The sequence below is a fragment of the Sprattus sprattus genome (genome assembly GCF_963457725.1).
Source record: "Sprattus sprattus genome assembly, chromosome: 14".
In the NCBI taxonomy this organism is placed as follows: domain Eukaryota; kingdom Metazoa; phylum Chordata; class Actinopteri; order Clupeiformes; family Clupeidae; genus Sprattus; species Sprattus sprattus.
Window position 1 is genome coordinate 11,236,693 of NC_137912.1, and position 25,951 is coordinate 11,262,643.

The following is a 25,951-nucleotide window of genomic DNA, read 5'->3' on the forward strand; positions in this document are numbered from 1 at the left end:
CAATCATTATGTAAAGGCTCCTGAAAGTGTTCTCTCTCTCATACACACATGCAAGTCTTTCCATATTAACAGGGTAGTCAGCTCTGGAGACTAGAGTAAGGGGGTTTCTGATTTGCATTACATCTATTTTCAGAGGGCAGAAAAAACATCATGCTAGCCATCAGTTGCATCAGTCTGTTATTTGATTACACAATGACTGTGGTGGGGGGGGGTGTACTAATCTATCTCTGGAGGTCTATGGGTTGGTGTACAGACCGATAAGGAAAGTACAAATGTAATCACAGACTAAGAGTTTCATCAGCAGTGTAAATACATGTTATTAGAGGCAATGGATTGAATCCTTGGTCATTGTATTGGTTTCCTGTTGGTAAAGTGGTGATAAGCTGCACTGTTTCAAAGGCCTGTGGAAAGTTCTGGATGTCAGAGGTGGAAGGCGCATGATGTAAGGGTGAGGCAATAGTTCCAGTGCAGTTGCAGCGAGGTGTAATCTGAGTCTGTGGGCAGCACCCGCAGAGACAACCAGGGAAATATTGTCACACGAGGCACAACCGAGTGCAGACACAACTCACAGACACACGTAAACAAGCAGACACACACAGGCTCACTCTCTGTAATGTCCGCACAAACACCCTAACACGCTCACATACACCACACACAAACAAAAAGACACACACACATACCAATTTGTCCACATATACAAGCTAACACTCGTACATATACACATACAAGCACCCTGTGCGCTCTGAAATCTAGCCATATTGAGAGGGCTTTAAATATTTAATGGTGTTTCCCTTAGCCTGTCAGCTTCAGTCGAAGAGGTGGGAAAGCAGCCAGGGCCTCCTCATCCTAACAGACCACTAAAACACAAAGTAGACAGGCAGCATAACAACTAACGCTGAACACTGAGAAAGTACATGTAGATCCTTTCTTTAGGTGTCAGACCAAACACAACCAAGCCTATGATTATAGTGGTGGAAAAGTTAACGGTTCACATAAGCCTATCAAGTTGCTTAGCTTTGCTCTCTGGGTATGGGAAGGTTGTGGGTGATGATGATGATGATGATGATGATTTTGCTTTTCAATTAGATAGGGGAAAACCAGTTATTTTCAGAGCTCAAGTTTCGAAAAGAGAAAATGGAATGTACAAAAAACATGTTTGCAAAACAGGATGTCGTGTTAAGTTCCATTGGGGAAATCATAGGAGTAGAGGCTATGCTTAGATCAGCGTGAGGAGATACATCTGTTATAGTAATTAGCTATCTGTTGGCAGAAGGGGGGGGGGGGTGTTGGTGTAAGAAGTCATGTTAAAACTGTCTTTAAAAAGGGTTTGCACAGTTAAGAGTTTGACATTTGCCTTGATTTCATGATTGGATGTCTTGGAGATGATCCAAGTCTGCAGATGATTTGAAAGTATAATTAGTATTCGACTCTTGTCGAGGTGCTGTTCCATTCTCCAACTCTCCTAAACAAGTGGATTTTTCCATTACATACACAATGCCTTGAACAGCCCTACCAGGTGCTAGTGTGTGTCAAAGCAGGATGTGGCCCTGCTTCCTACGGTTGTATCAATCAGATTTTTTGGACACGTGCACATTGTGGGTGTGGTGCACAATAATAGGCCTTAGTCTAACCCCCACAGTAATACTAGGCAAGGAACAACAGTGTGACATTTTGACTGACTGGTGGGAACTTGCCATGCAAATCCCCAATTAACACTGTACAAATATAGCTACGGTGTAGAAAATATCTTTAAAATGAAATACAGGTTTAAGAGAAGGTACACATTATGAATTCCCACACACTCCCACACGTACACAAACACAAAGAAATGTAAACACAATTGGATATGGTCACTTAGGCAGAAAGGCACAAAGACACACATAAGCTAATCTCCAGCCTCCACAGGCACCCCGCTATCACCAAGGTCCCTGGTGTCTGAAGAGATGGTGGCTGGAGGATTATTATTCACGGTCCTCTCTCTTATCTCTATCTAAAGAGGTTTTTAGAACCAAAGGAAGGTGAAGAAAGAAAGGAGGGAGAGAGTGAGAAAGAGAAAGAGATTTATTTAAGACTCTGACCTCCTGCTAAGTAAGAGTTCTGAGACTCTGTGTGTGTGTGTGTGTGTGTGTGTGTGTGTGTGTGTGTGTGTTCGTGAGAGTGAGAGAGAAAGAGAGAAAGAGAAAGAGAGAGAGCGAGAGAGAAAGAGCGAGAGAGAGACCATTAACCCAGAGCCCAACAACAACATGAGAACATTACATATGATTGCATCTCTGGCCCCTTACTGAAAACAATGACCTCTCTGTCTGTCTGCCTTTTATTTCTCTCTTCCCCTGGCTCTCCTATATAACCTCAAAGAGAAACACTAACAGCTGCCATGGCCAACTCCATTAGTGGGGTAAAGGTAGGAGGCCTGAGACAGAAATACACTGCATGGGCACACACACATTCACTCACGCACACACTCACACTCTCTCACACACAGACGCACACATATATTTATATATAATATATATAATGTATGCCTGTGACAGACCTATATTTACCCAGAACGAAACCAAACCTTAACACACCACGAGTTAAATAACATTAATAACAGACAAAGTGACGACCAGCAATTTGCAAGTCTCTCTGAATTACCCAGCTCTGACGCCTATGTGCGGAGCCCTCGACGTGTGGCTTTTACCAACAGGCCATTATCATGTGGCTCAACCTTTCCAGAGCGTCTGGGTATTGAAGTTGTGTGTTTGTTAGATTAAGACCTATGAAATACTACCATGCTATGTGAACATTTATCACTGGGAGAAATACTGTGCATTCCTCCCTTCCTGTGGCGATGTTTTCCCCCTTGACTGTTGGCTGGGATTTGAATACCAATGGAGGGGTAATGACGCTCTGATAGCATATTCTCTGTTACTTATTTTTTTCAGCCACTCATCATGTGCTTGAACGCGTCCCTCATTTTCTCTGCCTCACTTCCTCTCCTCTCGTCTTCTCTTCTCTCTCTTCCTTTCCTTTCACCCTTTCTGTTTCATCACAAGACTAAAAACAGCACATGGGTGTGTTAAGGGATATGTGTGTCTCTGAATGTGTGTGTGTGCTAGTGAGCTTGTATCTGTGAACATAATGTGTGTGATCTTTACCACCAGAACAACCAAAAATGTCAACTTTAATTTTTTTTACCAACCGTTTAATCATCTGAATGCTGTAGGAATTTTAACACTGGCCTAGTGGATTCAGAATACAATGGACATAAGTGGAGGAGGGGGTGGGGTGGGGTGTGTGTGTGTGTGTGTGTGTGTGTGGGGGGGGGGGGGTGGGGGGGGGGTGGGGGGTGGGGGGCTAACGATTTCTCTCTGTGTATCACTTCAGGGCAGCAGGGACATTCAGCCAATGAACTGGCGGGCCATGTTGGAGGACTTGAGGAGGAGGCATGGCATTAGACTGTCCAGGGAGCCTCCTCACTCCTAGTCATTAGACTGTACCAGGGTTTTTCCTGGGTCAAAATGGCTCTTCGGTGCACCCCAAAAAAAATTGCGCGCTGCGCGCGCACAGTCTGTCTTATCTATCACCGTATTAGCAGACATCAAAGTCTTTTTTTTTTCCCCTTTTCTTACATTTCATAAATAATGGAGGATATGCTTGAGGTTATCATTTTGCTTCCACTTTAAATCAAAATCGACAATAGGCTAATACATTGACAATAGTCCAAGCCCCATGGTGCTATCATGTATGGTTCAAAGATTATCAAGGTTTACCTCATATATATATGCAAACTACTGAAATCTATATCAATAGAATCTAGGACTAACCAGTGGTCAGAAATGGAGCGCCATAAATATTGAAACCGCCGACTGATGAAGTCAGGTTGCATACGCAGGTTGAGTAATTAAGTGATTGGCAGCTGGCCGCTCTGTCCATTCGCGCACCTCACAGTTGCGTATAGATCAGACTTATCAACTCGATTACTATTGATGAAAACAGAACGAGGGCTTGGCTGTAGCCTACTTGAAACATAGGCTACTATTCAGAACATATTCGCTGACATGCATTGCATACGTGATGATATGCTTACAAATCTGCTTAAAACAACTAGTGAAGGTGTTTTAGAATAATATTTATGCCATACAATAAGTGACGTTATGTTAACACCACTTATTAATGTTATAGTAAACACTATCAACACCCAAGCTATTAAAAAGGTGACAAACAGTTATAAACCTTGATAGATAGAAAAATCTTTAATCAATCAATTTTAAATATTTCAGTAGCGGTGGGTGTCTAGATTACGACAAGTAACTTGTTTGGATTTCAACTGAAACATGTTTTCGGTTTTATCCCGTTGTGTAGTAGACCAACACGCAAAATGAGCTGATACACGAGGTATTGTGTATCAAGATCCAATCGTGATTTAGGCCTACCTGTGGTACGTGTCAAGAGATTAGCCAAACATTACCGATATGACCAAGTATGATCTCTATCAAAATCCGTAATCTCTCGTGAACATCTCCTCACTCGGTCGTCAGCTGTCGTCCCTGTGATAAGCGGGTAAACCTCAATTTAAAGAGGGATAGAGGTATCGGTGTCGGTTGAAAACTGTATGACCCTCACAAGTTCTCGTTGCGAAATCGAATTCGCTCAGTTCGTTCCATGACAGTTTGTACACACAGAAATAAATGGCTGTCTAGTACACTTAATAACGTTCTACAACTGTAATGTTTTGCACACATACAATTTAACTACCCCCTTTGGGCTGGAGCGTATATTGTTTAAAATCCGTTATCCTGATTGACACCGAAATCTATATTAAGTAACGTGTACCAGCGCGTAGGTGTTTATAGGTCGTGGGTGCTAATAGGATGTCTATGGTGCTAATAGGTCGGACAACATTTTTAACTAACATCTTCTCTAAACTGGCAACTTGGAGAAGCCTCTGTTCAATGATTGGCTGAGGGGGTGGGAGGCGGGATCTGCTGCTGCTGTCTTGAATTCAACGTGAGGGCTCAAAACACCGTTAAACTGAATTGGATGACAGTTTTTTTTTTTTTTAAATCGCAGACTCTTTTTTTTTTATTTAGGCGCTCGGGATTTTTCATAGGCGCACGGGAAAACGGCTTAGGCGCGCGCCGAAATGTTCTCTATGCAGGAAAAACCCTGTGTACTGGGAACCTCCTCACTCCTAGTCATTAGACTGTACTGGGAACCTCCTCACTCCTAGTCATTAGACTGAACTGGGAACCTCCTCACTCCTAGTCATTAGACTGTACTGGGAACCTCCTCACTCCTAGTCATTAGACTGAACTGGGAACCTCCTCACTCCTAGTCATTAGACTGTACTGGGAACCTCCTCACTCCTAGTCATTAGACTGAACTGGGAACCTCCTCACTCCTAGTCATTAGACTGAACAGGGAGCCTCCTCACTCCTAGTCATTTGCATGCTAGTGTGCTGACAGGTAAGGAAGAGCACCAAGCACCGGTGCATGGGAGGATATGTAAGGTGCAGTGACAGTCAGTGAGTTTCCTCCTCTCTTTTTAATCACTTGTTCTTTCATTATTTCTCCTGCCACCCACTCTTTGTCTCTCTCTCTCTCTCTGTTTCTCTCTCTCTCTCTTTCCCTGTCTCTCTCTCCCTTCCTCTCTATTTCTCTCTCTCTTTCTCTTTCCCTCCCTTGGCTCTTTCCTGTTCTTCCATATATCCACTTGTGGCTTCCCTTGTGCTCCATAAAAAGAAACCATATCAACTGGAATTCATTACGAAGTAATAACTGAGAAAATGGGACTGGGTGTTTTTCCCGCTCTATTGTTTTATTTCTGGCTGTGAGGGACTTTTTTTTGTCTAAGTAGAAACCATCACCTTCAAATGACTCAGAGTGAGCTACCGCACATGAGGCAAAACAATGTTCTGTTTTGTATTTTTGTGGCCTGCCTTTGAGTGGAATCATTAATCATTCAAATGCCCTTCACTAAGGAAGCTCTCTCTCTCTCTCACACACACACACACACACACACACACACACACACACACACACACACACACACACACACACACACACACACGCAAATCAAGAAACACTATAACTGTACAACTCAAGAAACTCTATAACTGAAAAAACTTGAATAAACTATTTTTTTCCATTCTTTACTGTTTAGTTTGTGGAGCCCTGGAGCACCTGCCCTGGTTTTTCAGTGCCATGAGTCGCTGTAGTGGTGCAGGAGGGGGTGGGGTTGGGTGGGGGGGTCTGTTCATCATGCCTACTGCACCCTTGTCTCATTAACCAGCCCACTGAGACAAAATGGCCTGTGCTGGAGGGGTCATATTTCACTCGGTGACAACACTCTCCATCACACGCAAGGTAAATACCGCCAGGGACTCTCTCTCTCTCTCTGTCTCTCTCTGTCTCTCTCTCTCTCTCTCCCTCTCTCTCTCTCTCCCTCTCTCTCTCTCTCTCTCTCTCTCTCTCTCTCTCTCTTTCTCTCTCTCGTCTTCTCTCTGTCTGATTCTAAATTACTGCACCTCTTTAATGGACCAAAGACAGACATTTTTCTATTTCAGGCATCTACAGTAAGCTGGCTTTACTGCTTTGAAAGCCAAGGGTTCAAATAGACAAACAGAAGCAGGAGACTTTTCCTTTCCTCTATAGTATGGGGAACCAGGGTTAATTTAAACATTTTCTTAAATTAAATCCATCAGAAAATGACTTGCTAGTACAAAAAAATGTCCACTCTACAAGGGCAAAAGGGACAAGAAGGACACTTCACTTTAAACACAGGGTACAAGCCAGTCCCCTCTGATCACTGGTACTTCAGCTTACATAAGTCAACAGTGCAGTGCTTGGAAGTCATTGAGGGGTCACCGGTATTTATTCAACACTCATATAGGACAGCAAAGAGCCACACTCTTTTGAGCCGCAACATCACTAAATGCGACCGGGAAGACAGACACGGAGAGGCTCGGAATAAGCCAGCGTCATCAACAAAGCGCTCTCTCCACAGGCTACTTCGTGGACAATGCCAAAGCTCGTTTTCTCTTTATGTGGCACATGGTGCGATATGAGGGTTGAGTATTAGCAGATAGTCAAAATATGCCGCACCAATACATGCTAATCCTCCGCTCTGGGTTTCCGCCTGTGTTTGTGGCCCTTTGTTTACCGTGTATTGTTTGTCGTTTGCGTCACATTCGTTTCCCTGATCCTCGTGAGTCGGTCGCGGGGATTGCGAGGCCTTAGATAATGAGCCTCCATGTTAATAGCAGCTAATCGCAGCCATTTGGGATAGGAGGGGAAAACAGAGGCTTTGATGAGGGCAAGACGTGGAGAGATTGCTCGTGTTGCGGAACACAATCGCTTCTTTAATAGAGGGTGTGATCCTCAGCTCCTCACGGCAAGGGGTTTCACAAGATCAGGGAGAATCTGGTTCAGGTACGAGAATTAGAGAGGGGGATCAGACTAATAGCAAATACTACAAAGAGGTGGGGGGGGGGGATATGTGGGCAAGAAAAGAAAAAAACAAGAAGAGGAAGCGAAGCTGGAGTGGCTGGGAGAAAAAAATGACAAAGTATAGTAAAGTATGACTGGAGAAGGAGAGTGACTGGAGAAGGTGTAGAAAATGGACAGAAATAGAGAGAAAGTAATTGGAAGGCCTAACCCCCTACTAACAGGTAAGAAAACAAAACAAAGCCTTCTAGTTTTGTATGGGAGAGAATGAGGAACCATCCTGATGTTGACTTGAAAGGTGCCCCTTGAGACCCCTGAGCTGTGTAGCCTTGTCATGTGGTGTCCAAACAGGGGGGAAAGTTTTTTTGGGGACCTCTGAAAAAGTGACGGGAACCTTTGGAATGCTGGTGGGCACTGCGGAAATGAGCGTCCCCATAGGGTTTTTGGTGACGGTCGATTCATTTTATAGAATCTCTTCTGGGACAGACGGGCCCCTGCAGTGGATGCTGTGGTTAACACTTGGGCCCCGATCTTGCCAGCCTGTGTCTGCTTTGTTTATGATTATGATTCCGTCCTAGGGGACACTGCTGGTGCAGCCAGTATTTCCTGTGAATACACGCTCCATATGTTACTATTGGCTTATTTATAGATCCTATTAGGGTTTGCAACATGCATCATAGCCGCTAATACACACTCACAATCATCCTGAGACTAGGATAATAAGCCAGTGGTGTGGTGTCGTAAAAAGAATGAAGCGGTGATTCCCATGAGCATTTGTTATCATCTGAATTGATTCGTGTGTAAGGCATGCAGATGGTACCTCTATTAAAAATAAGTAGGATCCTTCTTTAGGGGGACTTCAGGGGTTCAGGGGCACTTTCTTTTATTGCACGGACTAACACTTTCACTGTGACAAGAAGGTCTGACTGATAACATTAACCAGGGTTGGTGTTACAGACATTGAAAAGCACATCCTAGAAAAGGCTGAACAGGAAATTGTCAGGGGCTGAGAGACAGCAGCAAATTCCCAGGTTAATTCCTGCAACATTCTTTGATGTGTATTACATCAGAATGGAGGACATTTTAACACACCTCTACAGTATGTGCACATATACAGCACAGATGCTGTGCTGTGTTTTTGTCTGTTTTCCTCTGTTTTGATTGGCTTTTATAATTTCAGTTTTCTTCTTTTCTGCCATAACATGTGTTGTTTTGAGTACTTTGAGTGTGTGTATGTGGGTGTATGTCTTTGTATGTCTTTGTATGTCTTTCCAAGTGTAAATCGTATGAGCAGTCTGAAGGTTAAAGGAGCATACTGATCGCTAAGCTGAGGTGAGCTATACTCTGATCACTGCAAGGTCTCACTTCCATGCTCCCTTCGATAAAGCACTCACACTCACAGTGAGAAGCCAACCAATATCAGTTTCATTTCTCTGTTTGTGTGTGTGTGTGTGTGTGTGTGTGTGTGTGTGTGTGGGTGTGTGTGTGTGTGTGTGTGTGTGTGTGTGTGTGTGTGTGTGTGTGTGCGTAGCCAGCTGTGGCATATAGGCTGTCATTCACAAAGACCTGTAGGTGATCATATTATATCACATATGGAGAGACAACAACGAATTTAAGAAACCTTCATAAGAGTTCTCAGCAAAATCTTGCAGATTTGAAATCTAAACTGAAGACCATTTTCACATCACTTATTGTGAGAGATCGTTATTGAGCGAGTCCTGTTTTCCATAACCCACAGAAGATGCCAGAGCAAAAGAGAGCGGTGGGGGTAATTTGCTTTCATGTTTGTCACACTCTTTGTCACTCTCCCACAGATGTTTGGGGATGCAGAACAGCTCTGTTGCCTGATAAATGAACCTCTTGCTCGTCTTTCTTTGCATGCCCCATGTGACTCTTCCTGTATACACGGTCTCTATAGAGACAATTCGTGACAAAACAAACACTGATACATCAAGGCTCGCAAACAACCAGTGCCTCAAGCTGAATCCCTACCTAAACACCATTACACAAAATGCAGTAAACACCATTACCTAAAAACAAACAAATCTTACGTCTTCATGTCTAGCACCAACATGGAAGTGCTGGAAAAAACAACTAACAATACTAAAATACCAAGAACCAAAATGTTCACAAACATTAAAAACATATTAAGAAGTGACTCAGTTATATAAAACAACTCTTTATTTTAACCCTTACGGATTCTTTTTTAATCAAATGGTTTATACGATATCCAAGGATGTACTCGGTTTATACGGATGTAAGATATCTCTACATTCTGTTCCACCACACAGCTCAGCTTTTGACTCCCCCGAACGAAAGCACGTCACATCTTTTACATCAAAGCGGAACACCTCTTTCTGATATAAATAGAGGAACAGTTACCTCATGACGCCTTGCACAACGACACTTCAAATTAGACACACACTGCTGTTTCTCCCACGCCTCCTTCGTAGCCTGTGTTAAATGATTTGTCATTACACCTTACTTACACGGTGGACGTCAACTTCAGTTAGAAGCACGCAACCTTGTGTGCACATCGCCATTACCATCAGTTCCACAGGCTCCCTGCTGTCACCAGGCCATGCTCATTAGATGAGACCCTCTCTCAATCAGTCTCGTCTGTGGAGAGCAGGATATCCTTAGCCAAGCCCCAGCAAGTGGACTTTGAATACAACATCCAGCACATCATAAGAGTGTCTTTGCATGCCTTTGTCCATGAGTGTGTGTGTGTGTGTGTGTGTGTGTGTGTGTGTGTGTGTGTGTGTGTGTGTGTGTTGATTTGTGGGTGTGAAAGCCAGCTTTGACACGGCCCCTTTTCACATAGAAAAAAAGCATGGGCCAGTCTGAATATAACAAGGCCTAGGGCATTCCTTCCCCCTTCCTGTTTTTATTATATTGATCTTCACCTTTACTTATTCATCCTATCAGAGGTCCTCGTCTGTATGGTGGGACCGAGAAAGCTTCAGAGGATCAATCTTTCTGTCTAATCTCCAGCCGTTCCCCGATCCTTTAAAAGCAATCATTTCTAGAGGCGCCGCACTCCCTAATGCCAGAGGGTGTCCCAATGACATACTGCTCATAATCAGGGCAGCGGATGGGGGGCTTTGACTCACAGCAATCAGACTCTTGAGGGAGCCTTGACTCACTCGCGCCAAGTTTTTTTTGTATTTTTTTTTGTATGTGTGTGTATTTTTTATTTCACAAAGTAGACAATGAGTCATCATCGCTGAGCAAATATCACTTAGAACCAACACCAGTCTGGCATCTGAGGGTATCACAGAGCACAGCCTGTCATCAACAGTGATAATGATTAATGATGGCGAAGTTATCAGGTAGGAGGTACGTGTGTGTGTGTGTGTGTGTGTGTGTGTGTGTGTTTGTGTGTGTGTGTGTGTGTGTGTGTGTGTGTGTGTGTGTGTGTGTGTGTGTGTGTGTGTGTGTGTGTGTGTGTGTGTGTGTGTGTGTCTGTGTTTGTGTGTGTGTGTGTGTGTGTGTCTGGCGCATTCACTTAAAAATATGGAACAAACCTTGGCAAGATGACATCAGATATTAAACCACTGATGGCACAGCTTTGCCAAAGCACAATGCTGATGACAATGCCTAGCTTGAAAAGTATCCGCCAACTATTCACTGACAGCGCTGTTCATGCCTCGCCCATCAGGCATGCCAACAGCAGCCCTCAGCGGGTGAGAGGAGTAGTTGGACATACAACAAAAGAGGGTCCATTGAAGCCTATAACAACAGTTCTGAAATCACCACTGCACTCATTTACTCCGAATCCACCTGCAATGGTGCTTTCACAGAGGTAGGTTTTAGGGGTCGACAACATCAGGCCTTAAACAAGCGCCAGACATCAGAGAAGTATGTGAGCGTTAGGCTTTTTTGAGTTCAAAAGCTGCCATAGCACTTTGTCTTTTAAGAGCTAGTCAAGCACAGTCCAGTCGGATGAAAATCAACAAAGGAAAAATAAATGTCTTGTGTAGTTTGTGAGCTTCAGTAATGTTTGTAACACCCACCAACGTAATAACTTCCCACCAACGTAATAACCCTGCCAACGTAATAAAAAAGTGTGCATTTTAGACGTAATAGCCCGGCCAACGTAATCATTTCCTGCCAACGTAATAATTCTTGCCTCCTGCCAACGTAATACACAGCTTCCTGCCAACGTAATAAGTATTACATTGGCAGGAAATGATTACGTTGGTGGGAAGTGTAACACCCACCAACGTAATAACTTCCCACCAACGTAATAACCCTGCCAACGTAATAAAAAAGTGTGCATTTTAGACGTAATAGCCCGGCCAACGTAATAATTTCCTGCCAACGTAATAATTCTTGCCTCCTGCCAACGTAATACACAGCTTCCTGCCAACGTAATAAGTATTACATTGGCAGGAAATTATTACGTTGGTGGGAAGTGTAACACCCACCAATGTAATAACTTCCCACCAACGTAATAACCCTGCCAACATAATAAAAACGTGTGCATTTCAGATGTAATAGTTTGACCAAGCTTGAGAATTCTTACATTTTGTTACATTTTGTCCCACCAATGTAATACATTTGATCATTTGCTTGATAGATTCCACTGGGCAGTAAGCTCTTATTTGTATTGAAGACTTTGTTCCCAATGACATTCTCATCTCTTGTCTGACACATTTAATTATACAGTTTTGAACAATAATACAAAGAAATAGTGATGGCAACAAAGTTAACTTAGATGGCAACCAAGTCTACATGCAAATGCAACCCTAATTCAGGGCCCTGTTTCTCGACAGGTTAGTTGCTAACTAAGTTAGCAACTTACTTGGCTGCAATGCAATGTCCCATTGGCAACTTACTAAGTTGCTACTTAGTTAGCAACTAAACTGTCGAGAAACAGGGCCCAGTTAATGAATAAAAGTATTTTGATTCGTTTGTGCGTCGTTTGTGCACGATTGTGCAGGCAAAATGAGCGTTTGTGCACAAACCGTCTTTAAGATATTTAACTTTTAGGACTTAACATAAATAAAATGACAAAACCAAACAAAGTGACATACAAATGGTTTGTGCACAAACGTTAATTTTACCCACACACACATGCACAAACAATTCCAAGCATTTTTGAGTCATTTGGATGTTGACGGGGTGCTGCGTCACCTACTTCCAAAAAATTAAAAGTTAAATTATATAAAAACGGTTTGTGCACAAACGTTAATTTTGCCTGCACAATCGTGCACAAACGAAGCACAAACGATTCCAACCATTTTCGAGTCATTTGGATGTTGAGGGGGTGCTGAGTAGCCTATGGTCAATTAAGGTCACAAAGTTAAATAGGCTATCTTAAAGACGGTTTGTGCACAAACGCTCATTTTGCCTGCACAATCGAAGGCCTACCAGAAAACAGTGGAAAAGAGGCATATATCTGTATGGTTAAATGTGTCAGATAAGAGATGTCTTTGCCCCTTCAATACAAATAAAAACTTACTACCCAGTGGAATCTATTAAGCAAATGATCAAATGTATTACATTGGTGGGACAAAATGTAACAAAATATAAGACTTCTCAAGCTTGGCCGGACCATAACATCTGAAATGCACACTTTTTTTTATAACGTTGGCAGGATTTTTACGTTGGTGGGAAGTTATTACGTTGGTGGGTGTTACACTTCCCACCAACGTAATAATTTCCTGCCAACGTAATAAGTATTACGCTGGCAGGAAGCTGTGTATTACGTTGGCAGGAGGCAAGAATTATTACGTTGGCAGGAAATTATTACGTTGGCCGGGCTATTACGTCTGAAATGCACACTTTTTTATTACGTTGGCAGGGTTATTACGTTGGTGGGAAGTTATTACGTTGGTGGGTGTTACAAATGTTACCTGGTCATGTTTTATACGAGACCAGTCATTGAATACAACATTCTGTACTTCTAGAAACTTAAATCAGTTAACTTAAGAACAACACCAACTTGGTTTAAACTCTGCTGAACTTCTTAATGACTGTGTAATGACTATAAAGTCTGTATAAGTGAAACAATAAGGCGAGTTACATAACACATTATATCTGTAATTTTCTCCATGGCAATTCCACAAGCAGGGGCAAAGAAACTACTGCCAAAAATACAACACAATTGAGTTCATCATGGAATAATTAACATGATATTTTTTATAATAACCCAAAATAGCATAGTTTAATTTAGTAATTACAAAGATAATGTATGGTAATATACATGTTTACTGCTATAGACTCAACATTCTAATTTAACAAAATTAGAAGATCTTAGAAGTTCTTATCAACTAATTAAAATCATTAGACATCATACTTGAAAAACTCTGTATAACTAACCAACAATTGATATCGTATACACTTAACTTAGACGATGTTTAACAAGTGGATTTGTATATGGGTGCTATCTACGTAGATTAAGACAACGACCAACTGTCTAGAATTCACAATACATATCATATAATCTCTCTCTCTCTCTCCCAGTGCTTAGCCACTAATGGAGTCTTCCATGTTGTTATCGCCCTTTTAGTGGGGGCCATCTGATCTGTCCTCCTCCAGCAGGTGGAACTGGTTCTCTGCAGATGTTATCAGAGAGATTTAAAAACACATCTGAGTGAGAGCAGACGTATGGATTGTATAGAGACGCCGTCGCAGGCCTCTCTGCCTCGCAGGTCTGATGATTCCTTGGAGTCTGTTACCTCAGAAGCATGCATGTGTCTCTGAGTTATGGTTATTGCTTGGTACAGAGTGTGCTATTGGCTTTGGACAACCAACTGGAGATTCTGTTTGAATTTGTTCTGTGTGTGTGCATACAAGAGATAGGGAGGGACAGAAAGAAAGAAGAAAAAGCGTGCAAGAGAGCGAGAAATAGCAAGAAAAGGGCGTTGAAGGGCAGCTAGAAGGTAGTGTGCTTCTACCCGTGCACACATAATTCCTTCCTTCACTCTTTTTCCCTCTTTCTCTCCTTTTTTTGTGCACTCTATGTCTTTCTCTCTCTCTCTCTCTCTCTCTCTCTCTCTGAGGGAAATCGATGCGGGGTCTGTTGCTTCTCATTAGTGTCTGCTGGACACTGGTTATTATGAGCAGAGGGCAGTAACTCCCACAGTCCATCTCACACATAAAGAGCCCCAGTGAAGGTGATGCCACCACGTCAGGGGGGAGGAGGGCAAACATGATAGGTCTGCCTGTTTAATGACCTCCCTGTCATGTCCATATGTGTCTCCAATGTACTCTTCTCTCTTGTTCATGCATCTGCTGTGTGTGTGGGTGTGTCTGTGTGTTCATGTATGTGTGTGTCTGTGTGTGTGTGTGTGTGTGTGTGTGTGTGTGTGTGTGTGTGTGCGTGTTGGAAGAAACATTCCTCCTACACCATCAAGTATTGCAGCCATCTCACTTCCTTTCCCTGCTGCACACTGAACCCATCCGCACTATATAAAGAAACAATCAGATATGCTTGGCTGTACCTTTGCCATTTCCATGTTTCCTCAACCTTTGGAGCAATCTTACCACAATGGAAGGATTACAGTGCAATTCATTGTTGACAAATGCTCAGAGCTTACAAGGGGCTGATGTGGCCAATAATGGAATTAAATTGCAATCTCCATAATGTCTCTTACTGTACATCTACCCATTTACTTAGCATACTTACTGACAGAGTGCAGGTTTTAGCAAAGACATGGATATGACATAACACGCAGCCGGCCCAGAGTAATATCCAGACTTGACATGGCAAGGCTAAGTGTGATTCAATGAACTGAGTCAGTCCAGGTCATCATTTAGGCCTGTGCACACCCCTGCCTGTACGGGAATGCCGCTGGGAAGCCCGTTTGGAAGCAGTGATCCTCTTTATACCAAGCTGGTGTGTTGCCCTGGGAGTCAGGACAGCTGTACAAGCATGGCACTGACAATACGCTAAGTGTGTGTGTGTGTGTGTGTGTGTGTGTGTGTGTGTGTGTGTGTGTGTGTGTGTGTGTGTGTGTGTGTGGACTCCTGAGTGTGTGTGTGTGTGTGTGTGCGTGTGCTTGTAAATGTGTGTGCCTTTGTGTGTGGCCCGCATGTGTGGTAGTGGGTGTGAGTGTGCATACATGTCAGCCAAATTCATTCTCCATACACGGCCGTTGTATGTCTGAGATAGCAGGAATCAGCAATGTGATCCAGGGATGAGAGAACGCAAACGCACTCACCCGCCTACCCACCCACTCACCCACTCACACACATAGTGCATCACTGGCATGCACAACTCTGAACCTAGCCTAGTTATCTACATTCACAAGGCAACCCATAATTCATACCCACACATACACACAAACTAAACTTGAACCATTATTCTATAAACCAGAACTAGGCTATACATACATTATTTAAGCACCAGTGCTTTGATTATTAGTACTGAATTATTGACATAAATAAAAGCAGCCGAATAATGTAATGCCCATTTTGCTTCTCTATCCTTCTCTTTCTTTTCATCCTTTAGATAGAAGCACACAGCCCTTGCTGCCAATCAAACCAGCCCTGCCTTGAATCTGTCACAATGCTTCAGCTCTTTGTTTCATGGAGACCATGGAAAACCATCGACCGCACAAGCACTGTAAAGATTGCAGAGAGTGAACCCAGTAAAAAGAGTTCTTCAGTCTACATAGCGTAACCCTAACCCTAACCCAGTCTACATAGAATACCATATTATTAATAGTTGCACCAAAGTGATCAGTATTTTTAAATGCTGAGGTTACTGTGTGACTGGCCCCATTTGAATTAGAGAAAGAACTTTGAGATGCCACTATGCTAACCACACAGAAAATTGATTTTTTTTTAATTACACACCAATTCTGGATTGGGGTGGTGGTGGGGGTTGAGGCTCAATTAATGTAAGCGCCTAGGGGCTGTATGTCTGCATGAGGCCTATTCCAGCTCAGTTACTCAAATTTTGCAATCAATTTGACCACCGAGAGTCATCCAATAACCTTCCTCAACCACTCAGATTGTGTTTAATAGAGGTGAGGTGGTGTACCATACTAAGGATGTGTGTGTGTGTGTGTGTGTCTGTGTTTGGATTGTATTTTCATGCATGTGTAGGGTATGAAGTCTGTGTTTGAGATCTTGACATGGGTTACGATGTTTGTATGTGATATGCCTAACAGAGGACATACCTACGTATGTGTACATGAATGTGTGTGTGTGTGTGTGTGTGTGTGTGTGTGTGTGTGTGTGTGTGTGTGTGTTGTTTGTGTGTGTGTGTGTGTGTGTGTGTGTGTGTGAGTGACTTCCTTTTGGAAGTGCACCTTTTTCAACAGACATTTTTGATTGGGACACATACCACTGCAATCTCTTCCCTCTAGCAGGTTACACTATTCACCCCAGCACATTGGAGAGAAGCACTCAGCCACCAAAAAAAGCCTCAAGGAACCATTAGCAACAAAAGTGGGTTATTCATGGTAATGCTGTTCTGATAGAGAGACAGGGAATTCCTTTAAAAACGTCTTGGAACGCCACAAGTAGGCAAAGCAGCCTTAATGTGAGCAGCAGTGGTTGTGTGAGTGTGTACTATGTACATGTGAACTGTACTGACTCTCTCTCTCTCTCTCTCTCTCTCTGTGAGTGTGTACTCTGTATATGTTAACTGTACTGACTCTCTCTCTCTCTCTGTGTGTACGTATGTGTGTCTGCGCGCACACAATACCTTGAAATATTTTGAAATATTTTGAGATAAAAACTCATAATAATAAGTTAACTTGCATTCAATACCATGAGATTCAGGGCTTCCATAGTTACAAATCTCAGATATCACAAAATGAACAGGATTATGACTGTAGATCAGTGTTACAGGGCTATCAAACTGGTGGAGCCATACATATTCATGTCACATCTGGAGACAACCAGTTCTATTAGCATGCAAAGCCGTTTCTAAAGCACCTTGCCACGTTGATTGGTGCTTTTGTCAGGTTCTGGATTGGCTTCATGACAAATCCACTCTTGTTCTTGTCGCCATAACACACATGAAACACAATGGCAACAAAATGTCTCCAGGCTATGTACTCTAGACAGCGATTGCAAATGTCATGTCTAGCCCTGTGGGACTACTGAGAAAGAGACTGCCAGGGGATTTTGTGATTTCCCAGTGGCTGTACCTCAACTTGTTGTGTTCCTTCTGGCACTTAAACCACTAAGACCCACATCTTTCCCTCGCCACATGTCTTTCAAACTAACACATGGCATGTAGATGTAGACAAGTTAGAAATAACTTCATTTTAACTGTTTTTGTAAGTAATGCGTCTCAAAGGTTTTTCAGTTTGTCCTTTGTCCGTTGTGCTTTGCTTTAGATGATGACATTGTCTTGCCTTTGATTGTATGCTGCCTTTGGAATGGTTTGTAGCTGGTTGTGGATCTGTGTGTAGAAGTGTGTACTGTTGGTGCTTGTCTTCTTGTCCGTGTATAAGATACCCATGCAGAGAGGGTCAAGTTCTGTCTGTGTAATTCTAGTCTCCAGGGATGGCTGCTGCTGATAGCCCACAGAGTATAAATCCCCACTCTGTCTGTGTCTTTTTCTCTCCCTGTTCTCTCAACTTTTATGCATGCTGCTTTTTCACACATCTTCAAGCAGCTCTAGACACAGTTCACTTAAGTGCCTCTCAGTCATGACATTTGAAGACTTTTCAACTGTTCCCTGCTCCTCTTTTAGAACAGAACAGAACACACACACACACACTCTCTCTCTCTCTCTCTCCCTCTCTCTCTCTCTCTCTCTAACACACACACACACACACACACACACACACACACACACACACACACACACACACACACACACACACACACACACACACACACACACACACACACACACAAACAAACACACACACACACACACACACACACACACACACACACACACACACAGACACACACAGACACACACAGACACACACAGACACCCACAGACACACACACACACACACACACACACACACACACACACACACACACACACACACACACACACACATACACACACACACACACAGAGAGACCGTTCCATGCAAACCTTGAGGCCCCTGCCCTGTCATTATGAAAAGACCTTGTTCATTTCTGCTCTATTTACCTTGAGATGAAAAGCTGACCATTCATTGAATTAATGTTTAATGAATAACTATAGTACATTTCCATGCAAGCTCTACTGTCTTACAGGTCAGCCTAAAAAGTACTTTTTCCTACAGTATGGAAAAGATATTTCAACAATTACTTATTTTTTGGGAAACGATGTATAGTCATGTAATGCTGCTATGGATAAATAAAAACACCAGAGCTAAGCACTCACAGCCTTTAAACACTCATCTTTTTCTGAAGTAAATGGTCAAATGCCTGAGAATTAACAGCACAACTCGCCCATTATGGTCAGCAGTGTTGTATTCAGAAATGTGTGGGAGGACCCATTTTATTATATGATGGTAAAAAGTGTGATATTTGTTGAGAAATCGGTTCTCTCGCCGCTGTGAAGGGAAGGAGACGCGCTCGTGGTTCGCTTCGAGCAGTCCCCGGGTCACAATGAAGCTCTCTACCCCCACCTACCGTCATGCAAGGGAAATTTGAGTTGGCGAAAGAATAAATCTATCGTGGCTCTCATGGGATCCCGGAGATGCGCTCTCCTCGCCCTCCACAGACTGCGAAGTTGAAGGCTGTCGCCGGGGCATGGCAAAAGCGGATCGTGGACGTAAACACGGGATAATCTCCTGCGGTCGCGCTTTTTAGTGAATGACATCACAAGCGTCAAGTGATACCGTTCAAACATGAGAAGGGCAAGAGCTATACAACATATGACTGTGTGGTATATAAACTGTGCAACCCATGATTTAGAATACTTTCTCATTTAATTTTTGATCTTCAGGGTGACGGTGTAATGCTTGTGGCTCTCAAGATATGAAAACTCGACAGCAATTTAATAGATAACATCTCGGCATTTATTAAGACATTTATTTTTATATTGAATTGCCATTGATAAGGTAGTCGATTAGAGTGAAATCCGTGGATCTAGTTCATTTTGAATATGTTATGGTTTTTCACACAGCACATTTGCAAACAGAAATAGCTTATGTGTGAAATTGCTTAATAGAAACAGAAATAGCTTAATGTTATGCTCTAAAAAGACTTCCGGTAATCAATGTTTAGTCTTTAAACTATGCTTCCTTGGAATAGAATAACGACTGAAAAAAAATCCACTCTCTTTCTATTGCCACAGAAATATCCCAAGACGACCCAGATATAAAATCACTCAATAACATAAGTATGCCTAATTATGACCACGCAAATTATGCTGCCGGGATCAGATGTCCGCACCGGTTTCCACATACAAACTGAGATGTGCCCTTTACGAAACTGCATTTCTTTGCAAAAGGACGTGCTTCAACTGCAAAACACAACCGAACGCACAGTCCTCTCTTTTATTCCTCTGTCATCCTGTGTCCAGTTCCTACTCCCCATCACCATAGTCTCAAAAAATGAGATGACAGAGAGGAACTCAAATATAAACTTATCCCCTAGGTATGGAGCACAAGGTAAGCACTTCTTCCTACCTTGGCTGCCGCAGACCAGCAAACCGAACAGGACGAGTTTTGCAATCATTTTTTCAGCAGGCTGAGACGGGTTGATGGACGCCCTTCCGAAATCACGGAGAGTTGAGATATCAGTGCGCTGAGTGGGAAGACTCGACTCTTCTTTTCTGCGCTCTCACCCTCTCTCTCGCTCCTCTGGTAGGCTATCTGTGGCTGCCGATAGCTCTGACTACTGAACGTTTGCTTGCTCTCTCGCTCGCTCTCTTCACTCTTTGCTGCCTGTAGGCTACTCAACAAACAGCGCGAGCCTCCCGCCTTCACTGCAGCAGCATTTCTCCAGGGGGGTTGCCAGGTGAGCGTTTACCTACAACAAAACACAAACCATCTTCCCCGATTTTAGTAATGATCAATAATTAAGTAATGTTGTTATAAGTTATGCGCTAGTAAGATAATTCAACAGAATTGATGATGGCCCATCAGCCAAATATCAATAATTGCCATACGCAAGGGTTGTAACAAGGTCTGGAGAGCTGTTCAAAACGGGTGGTCCTTCATAAGAGATCATGTTTATAACAAGTCGGAGTTGTGGAAGGAAAATATCACAATGTCACACACCCCCACCATCCACCCCCAAACACACAAACACACACACACACACAAACACACACACACACACACACACACACACACACACACACACACACACACACACACACACACACACACACACACACACACACACACACACACACACACACACACACACACACACATAGTCTGCCTGCGCACATACACATACCCACACACAAAGGCTTACACACTAGGCCTGTATGCTGTAATTGAAAAACTTAGTGGGGGTCAAGAGAGCTCAAAGACTTCAATGTAAGGTTAATTGATTTGTTTCCCATTGCTCGCTAACAAACCAAATTTGAATGTTCCTATTATGTATCCAATTATACTGGAAGTGATAAAATAAACTCGGGGGAGGGGGCTACGTTTGATCTGATCGCGTCGACATCCCATTGTGTCATTAAGTTGAAATACTTTTGTCTATTTTAGGGTTATAAACATTGAGGGCACTTTCGGGGGTAGACTTTAATTTTCAAGTAATTTTGTAACACCTGCTCTTTGTGTAACAGACTGATCATAGATCAAAGAAGTCAACTTTAAAGAGATAGACATCCATCCAATACTAACTACACTAGTAAGGGGACTGCACAAGAGTAACCTCCATCTCCCCCCAACTAATCCCTAAGGAGCACTGCATCACAATGTGGCAAATCATCTTCAAGCGAGTCACCACATAGATCTTGTTACAGTTTTTTCAAATCATTTTCACAGTTGTTCTATACCATGTACAATTCACTTTCACCATATCAGTACACTATGTGAACTAAACTGTGGATACTTTTCCATTGCTGAGATACAAAAAACATTTATTGACCACTTCTTCCGAAGTTAATGGATACCTGTCTCAATGTTCACCACCAGCAAAACTCTGTGCAACTACAGCATTTTCCCACTATTAGTGCTGTGTATGTAAGTCATGGGCTATCAATGAGACAAAGTGACCCAACAATGCAACTACAACTAAGACTTTTATCCAAAGTGACTTACAATAGTATCTTGCATTGCCCAGGAATTAAACCCAGGTCAGCTACTTGTTACTCAAAAACATTCACAACTGTACTTTTAATTACACATGGCCACTCTCAAACATGCTATCAAGAGTATTGTGACAGTCAAACCAAACAAATCAAAAAAGTTTGTTCTTGGTGTCATGACAACAGCTTGCCTTGAAATATTTGTGGAATATGGGGAATGTAAGCGGTGGATAAGATGTGCTAAAGATTTTTTCTGAAGATTCAAGGCAAGGGAGAATGCTGTGGTACTGTAAATGCGAAGCTCATAAAACTTTGACCACAGATCAGCATTAAGGCTGCAGGACAATTCTAGTGGTAGTCTCGTGTGTTTCACTTACTGTACTGGGAAAGACAAGGGTCTGCAGAGTTTGTAAGTACTATAGTATACCACAGACAATTTAACATGGAGTTGTCTTGAGGCATACATATAGCTGAATTTCATATTAACTGTATTATATTTTATATCACAATATGTACGAGGTGTCATACTTTTTTTCTTTTCTTTTGCAATGCAACACTAAACTGCGCTAGAAATAGAGGATACAGTAACCAATAATATATGCTTTTTGCAATGCTTCAAGTTGTCTGTGTTTTTTTAGTTCATTGTACAGATAAAGTAGTCTAATGGGAGAGAGTATACAGTATACTAAAACTATGGCTGATGTGCTGAGGTGTGTGTCTGGAAAGCCCACTGTGTGAAGAGTTTGGAAAAAGTTGACATGGAATCGAGACGAGTGTGAAAATGCATGTAAAAAACTGTAACACATACATACATACATACATACATACATACATACATACATACATACATACATACATACATAAAAACATACATACATACATACATACATACATACATACATATATACATACATACTGTACATAAATAGAAACATACATACATGCATACATACATACATACATACATACATACATACATACATACATACATACATACATAAATAAAAACATACATACATACATACATACATACATACATACATACATACATACATACATACATACATACATACATACATACATAAAAACATACATACTGTACATACATACATACATACATACATACATACATACATACATACATACATACATACATACATACATACATACATACATACATACTGTACATAAATACATAAATACATACATACATACATACATACATACATACATACATACATACATACAGGGGTTTAAGTGGGCCGGAACGCTCCAGTACTCAGTACCGGCACCTTAGATAAATTAATAAATAAATAGATTCTTAAAAAAACTGTTAAGGCCAGTCTCGTCTCGTCGCGAATCTTTGGTCTGGACAGGCCTTTACGTGCACTGTGAAAGGCTCGCGCTCCTTCTGAAGGAGTTCATCAGCGTCTCGATCAAATCAAAACGTAATATCATCCCCTAGCCCCGCCTTGTTCATCCCTCTGACAAACACGCTTCGCGCTAAACAAAACAGTTAACCTGTCAGTTCAGTTGAGAGCGCGACGCTTTGCGGTAAGTGTTTAGACTGTTCCAGTCAGAGCGAGTGCATGTTGGTGTCCAAGGTGAAGTAGTAAGCTAAAGTCTAACGTCTATATTTTAAATAGGGCAACAAACACAACTTAAAGAAAGAACCAGGCTTTTAGTTATTCGTTTTCTATCACTCTGGCCCTGACTGGGAATGACGAACATTAACAATGGGCAACTAGTTGGTTATTGACTAGCACGTCAGACAAAAAATAATAAACAATTACAAGCTCAGGGGCTGGAAGTTTCCATTTTCTGTGAAAAAAAACACGTATGGGAACACAAGTGTAAGAGTAGTAGATTTACAGTAGCCTAATCAGTATTTTTTGTATAATTTTTTTTATGATAAAGAGCTCTGTAACCTTGCGTGGTGGATGGGTGTGACCGGCATGTCTGCAGTAGGCCTGTCACCATTCAGAGAGAAGACCTACAGTATATCACTATACTGTATATGTAGCCTACTAAAGAGCTAAGTGGTTTACAGCATAAACATCTATCTACTATAGGCCAACATTCTAAAATGTGTGAATCGCTTAAATGCTATGAGTTTCAAATCTAAATGTCAGCACTAATTGTTCATTTCCAGCTGGCCATCCCCAAAATGCACCAGAATACAGGAAATCATATTTACCAAATTCAAAATTTTCTCATGGAACCAAAATAGGGGCCCAAAGGCTCATGATCCATCCCTGGTTTAGGTCTTTGGTTAGACCTCCTTATATCACTGTGATTAAAAAAATATAGGAATGGGTGATTTCAACGCCACCGCCACCAGATCCACCAAATACCCCCCGCCACGGCCGCCGCCAGATCCACCAAATACCCCCCCGCCGCCGCCACCACACCGGAAAATAGAGTACCCCCACCTACCAAATCCCACTTTAACCACTGCATACATACATACATACATACATACATACATACATACATACATACATAACTGGAGAGGGACACAAAATCTTACATCAAAATGGCCAGGGATAGGTTTAGGCTCTGCTTCCTGTGGGGTGTGTTGAATAGGCCTGGTGATAGGGGGTTGCACTGAAGCGGCAATCTGGGGTGAGATTTACCAGTGGTGAGTCTGGCAATGGTGAGCAGCACTGCAGAACAAGCTGTTCTCTCCTTTTAGCTCTCCTTAGGCTTGTTTACCAGGGACTCTATTTCCTCTTTACTCCTAGTGCAATCTTATTAACCCTGTTCTATGCTTTTGTTTTCTTGCTGTTCACTGCAATTTCTCTGATTGCCGGTCCTGTTTAGTGAGCAGATATATGTCAAAGGTCAATCCTCCAAGCGCTTGTCTTGAGCTTTTGAAATCAAAGAGGGTGAGAGACAGACAGCAAGCAAAGGAAAAACACGGAGAAGGGAAATATCCCATGAGAGCGCAGTGTTACTAAAACACTTGTGAAGAGGAGTCTGACAAAGTTTCTCGATCCTATCTCTGTTTTCTCGAGGGGATGGTTGGCTAACACTCTCTTTCACACATATACACACACACACACATGCAGAGTCGCTTCCTCAAGGCTTTTGCCACAGCTTAGTCTCCAAGGCAACACCCACTTTTCCTGAAACATACCCTAGCCGAAGCCAAATCCCAACTCCCATACCTACCCAAAAAAGCCTTTTGTCAGAGTCAATAAATATTATTGCCTCTGTGACTGTCACTCTGACTCTTTTGACTGTCTGTCCTGAAAACAAGCTGGCTTCCGTCTTTCACACTGGGAGACGTTGGACCAGAGACAGAGATATTATCATCCCTTCAGTGCTGATGATAAGGGCGATTAAATGTTTTATTTCTCCACTGTGCACTACTCTATGCCCCCACATCCCCATCCCCGGCACTCTCCATCCATCCTGATTTCTCCCTCTATCCTAGTACTCTATATTCACCCCTCCAAATTAATCAAACGATGACAGTGTGTGGTTTTAAGACGATGATTGTTTTATTTCTCACAAGCTGCACTTTGAATCTCAAAATTCAAAAACTGTTTGAAAGACAGGCATTTAGACCCTTATCATTGAAGGCAGGATACACAGTACCTATAGCTAATACCTAAACCCGCAGTGATAGAACCTCAACAATGCTATTTCACCCATGCAGACCTACAAACCAAATGAGATCACTTAAAGAGACATTGGATGGAATATTAGAATTAATGTAATTAATGTTAATGAGATAAATGAATGCTAGTATTAATGGCCTGTATTGTTTGTTTCAGTGTTAAGTGACACTAAACTAACTGGGTTCAAAGCAACAGCCATCAGAACATCTGTTCCAGTTACAGTGTATCTGATGGCTATTGACAAATCACACCTTCTCATGTTGTCCTTAGCATGGTGCAATTGCAATCAATATACTGTATGTGTCACGCCAGCGCTGAACCCTGCTCCTGCCACACCCTGCTCCTGCCACAACCCCTCCGACTGCAACTCACCCAGCTGCATCACATTCCCACCATCTCCAGAGTATTGGTAACCGTCACCTGTCACTTTCCTATGTAAGCTCCTCACTCCTCTCACTTTCCTGTCTGGCCTTGTTTCATTAAGGACTTTACCCAGAAGACATAAGCTCCAGACTGTTCGAATACCATGTTCAGTCTCTACCCCGACTTCCAGGTCACCTTATCTCTCTGCGTTCTCTCTCTCTCTCTAGCTCCCATGTTTCTTTGTTCTTGTGTATATTTCACAGTTCACGTTTTGCCAAATGTGTCGTTTGTTTAATCGTTAACGTGAGTCCGTCCCCCCCCATGACCCCTGTTCTGGCTGTATCAAATAAAACTCTGTCTTCCTACGTCTCTGTCGCCTGAAGTCCATGACAATATG

General features: G+C 42.4%; 1 protein-coding gene across 1 annotated transcript in view; it reads right to left on the reverse strand.

The window, feature by feature from the left end:
• Window positions 1-20,031, reverse strand: part of LOC308375078 (neural cell adhesion molecule 2) — a gene marked incomplete at both ends in the record, with an annotated part of 203,364 nt that extends 183,333 nt beyond the window's left edge. Inside the window, one exon of the mRNA XM_080851123.1 lies at window positions 19,983-20,031. Within this exon, the coding sequence (XP_080707249.1) occupies window positions 19,983-20,031 (49 nt within the window). The remainder of the gene's footprint in view (window positions 1-19,982) is intronic.
• Window positions 20,032-25,951: the final 5,920 nt, after the last annotated feature.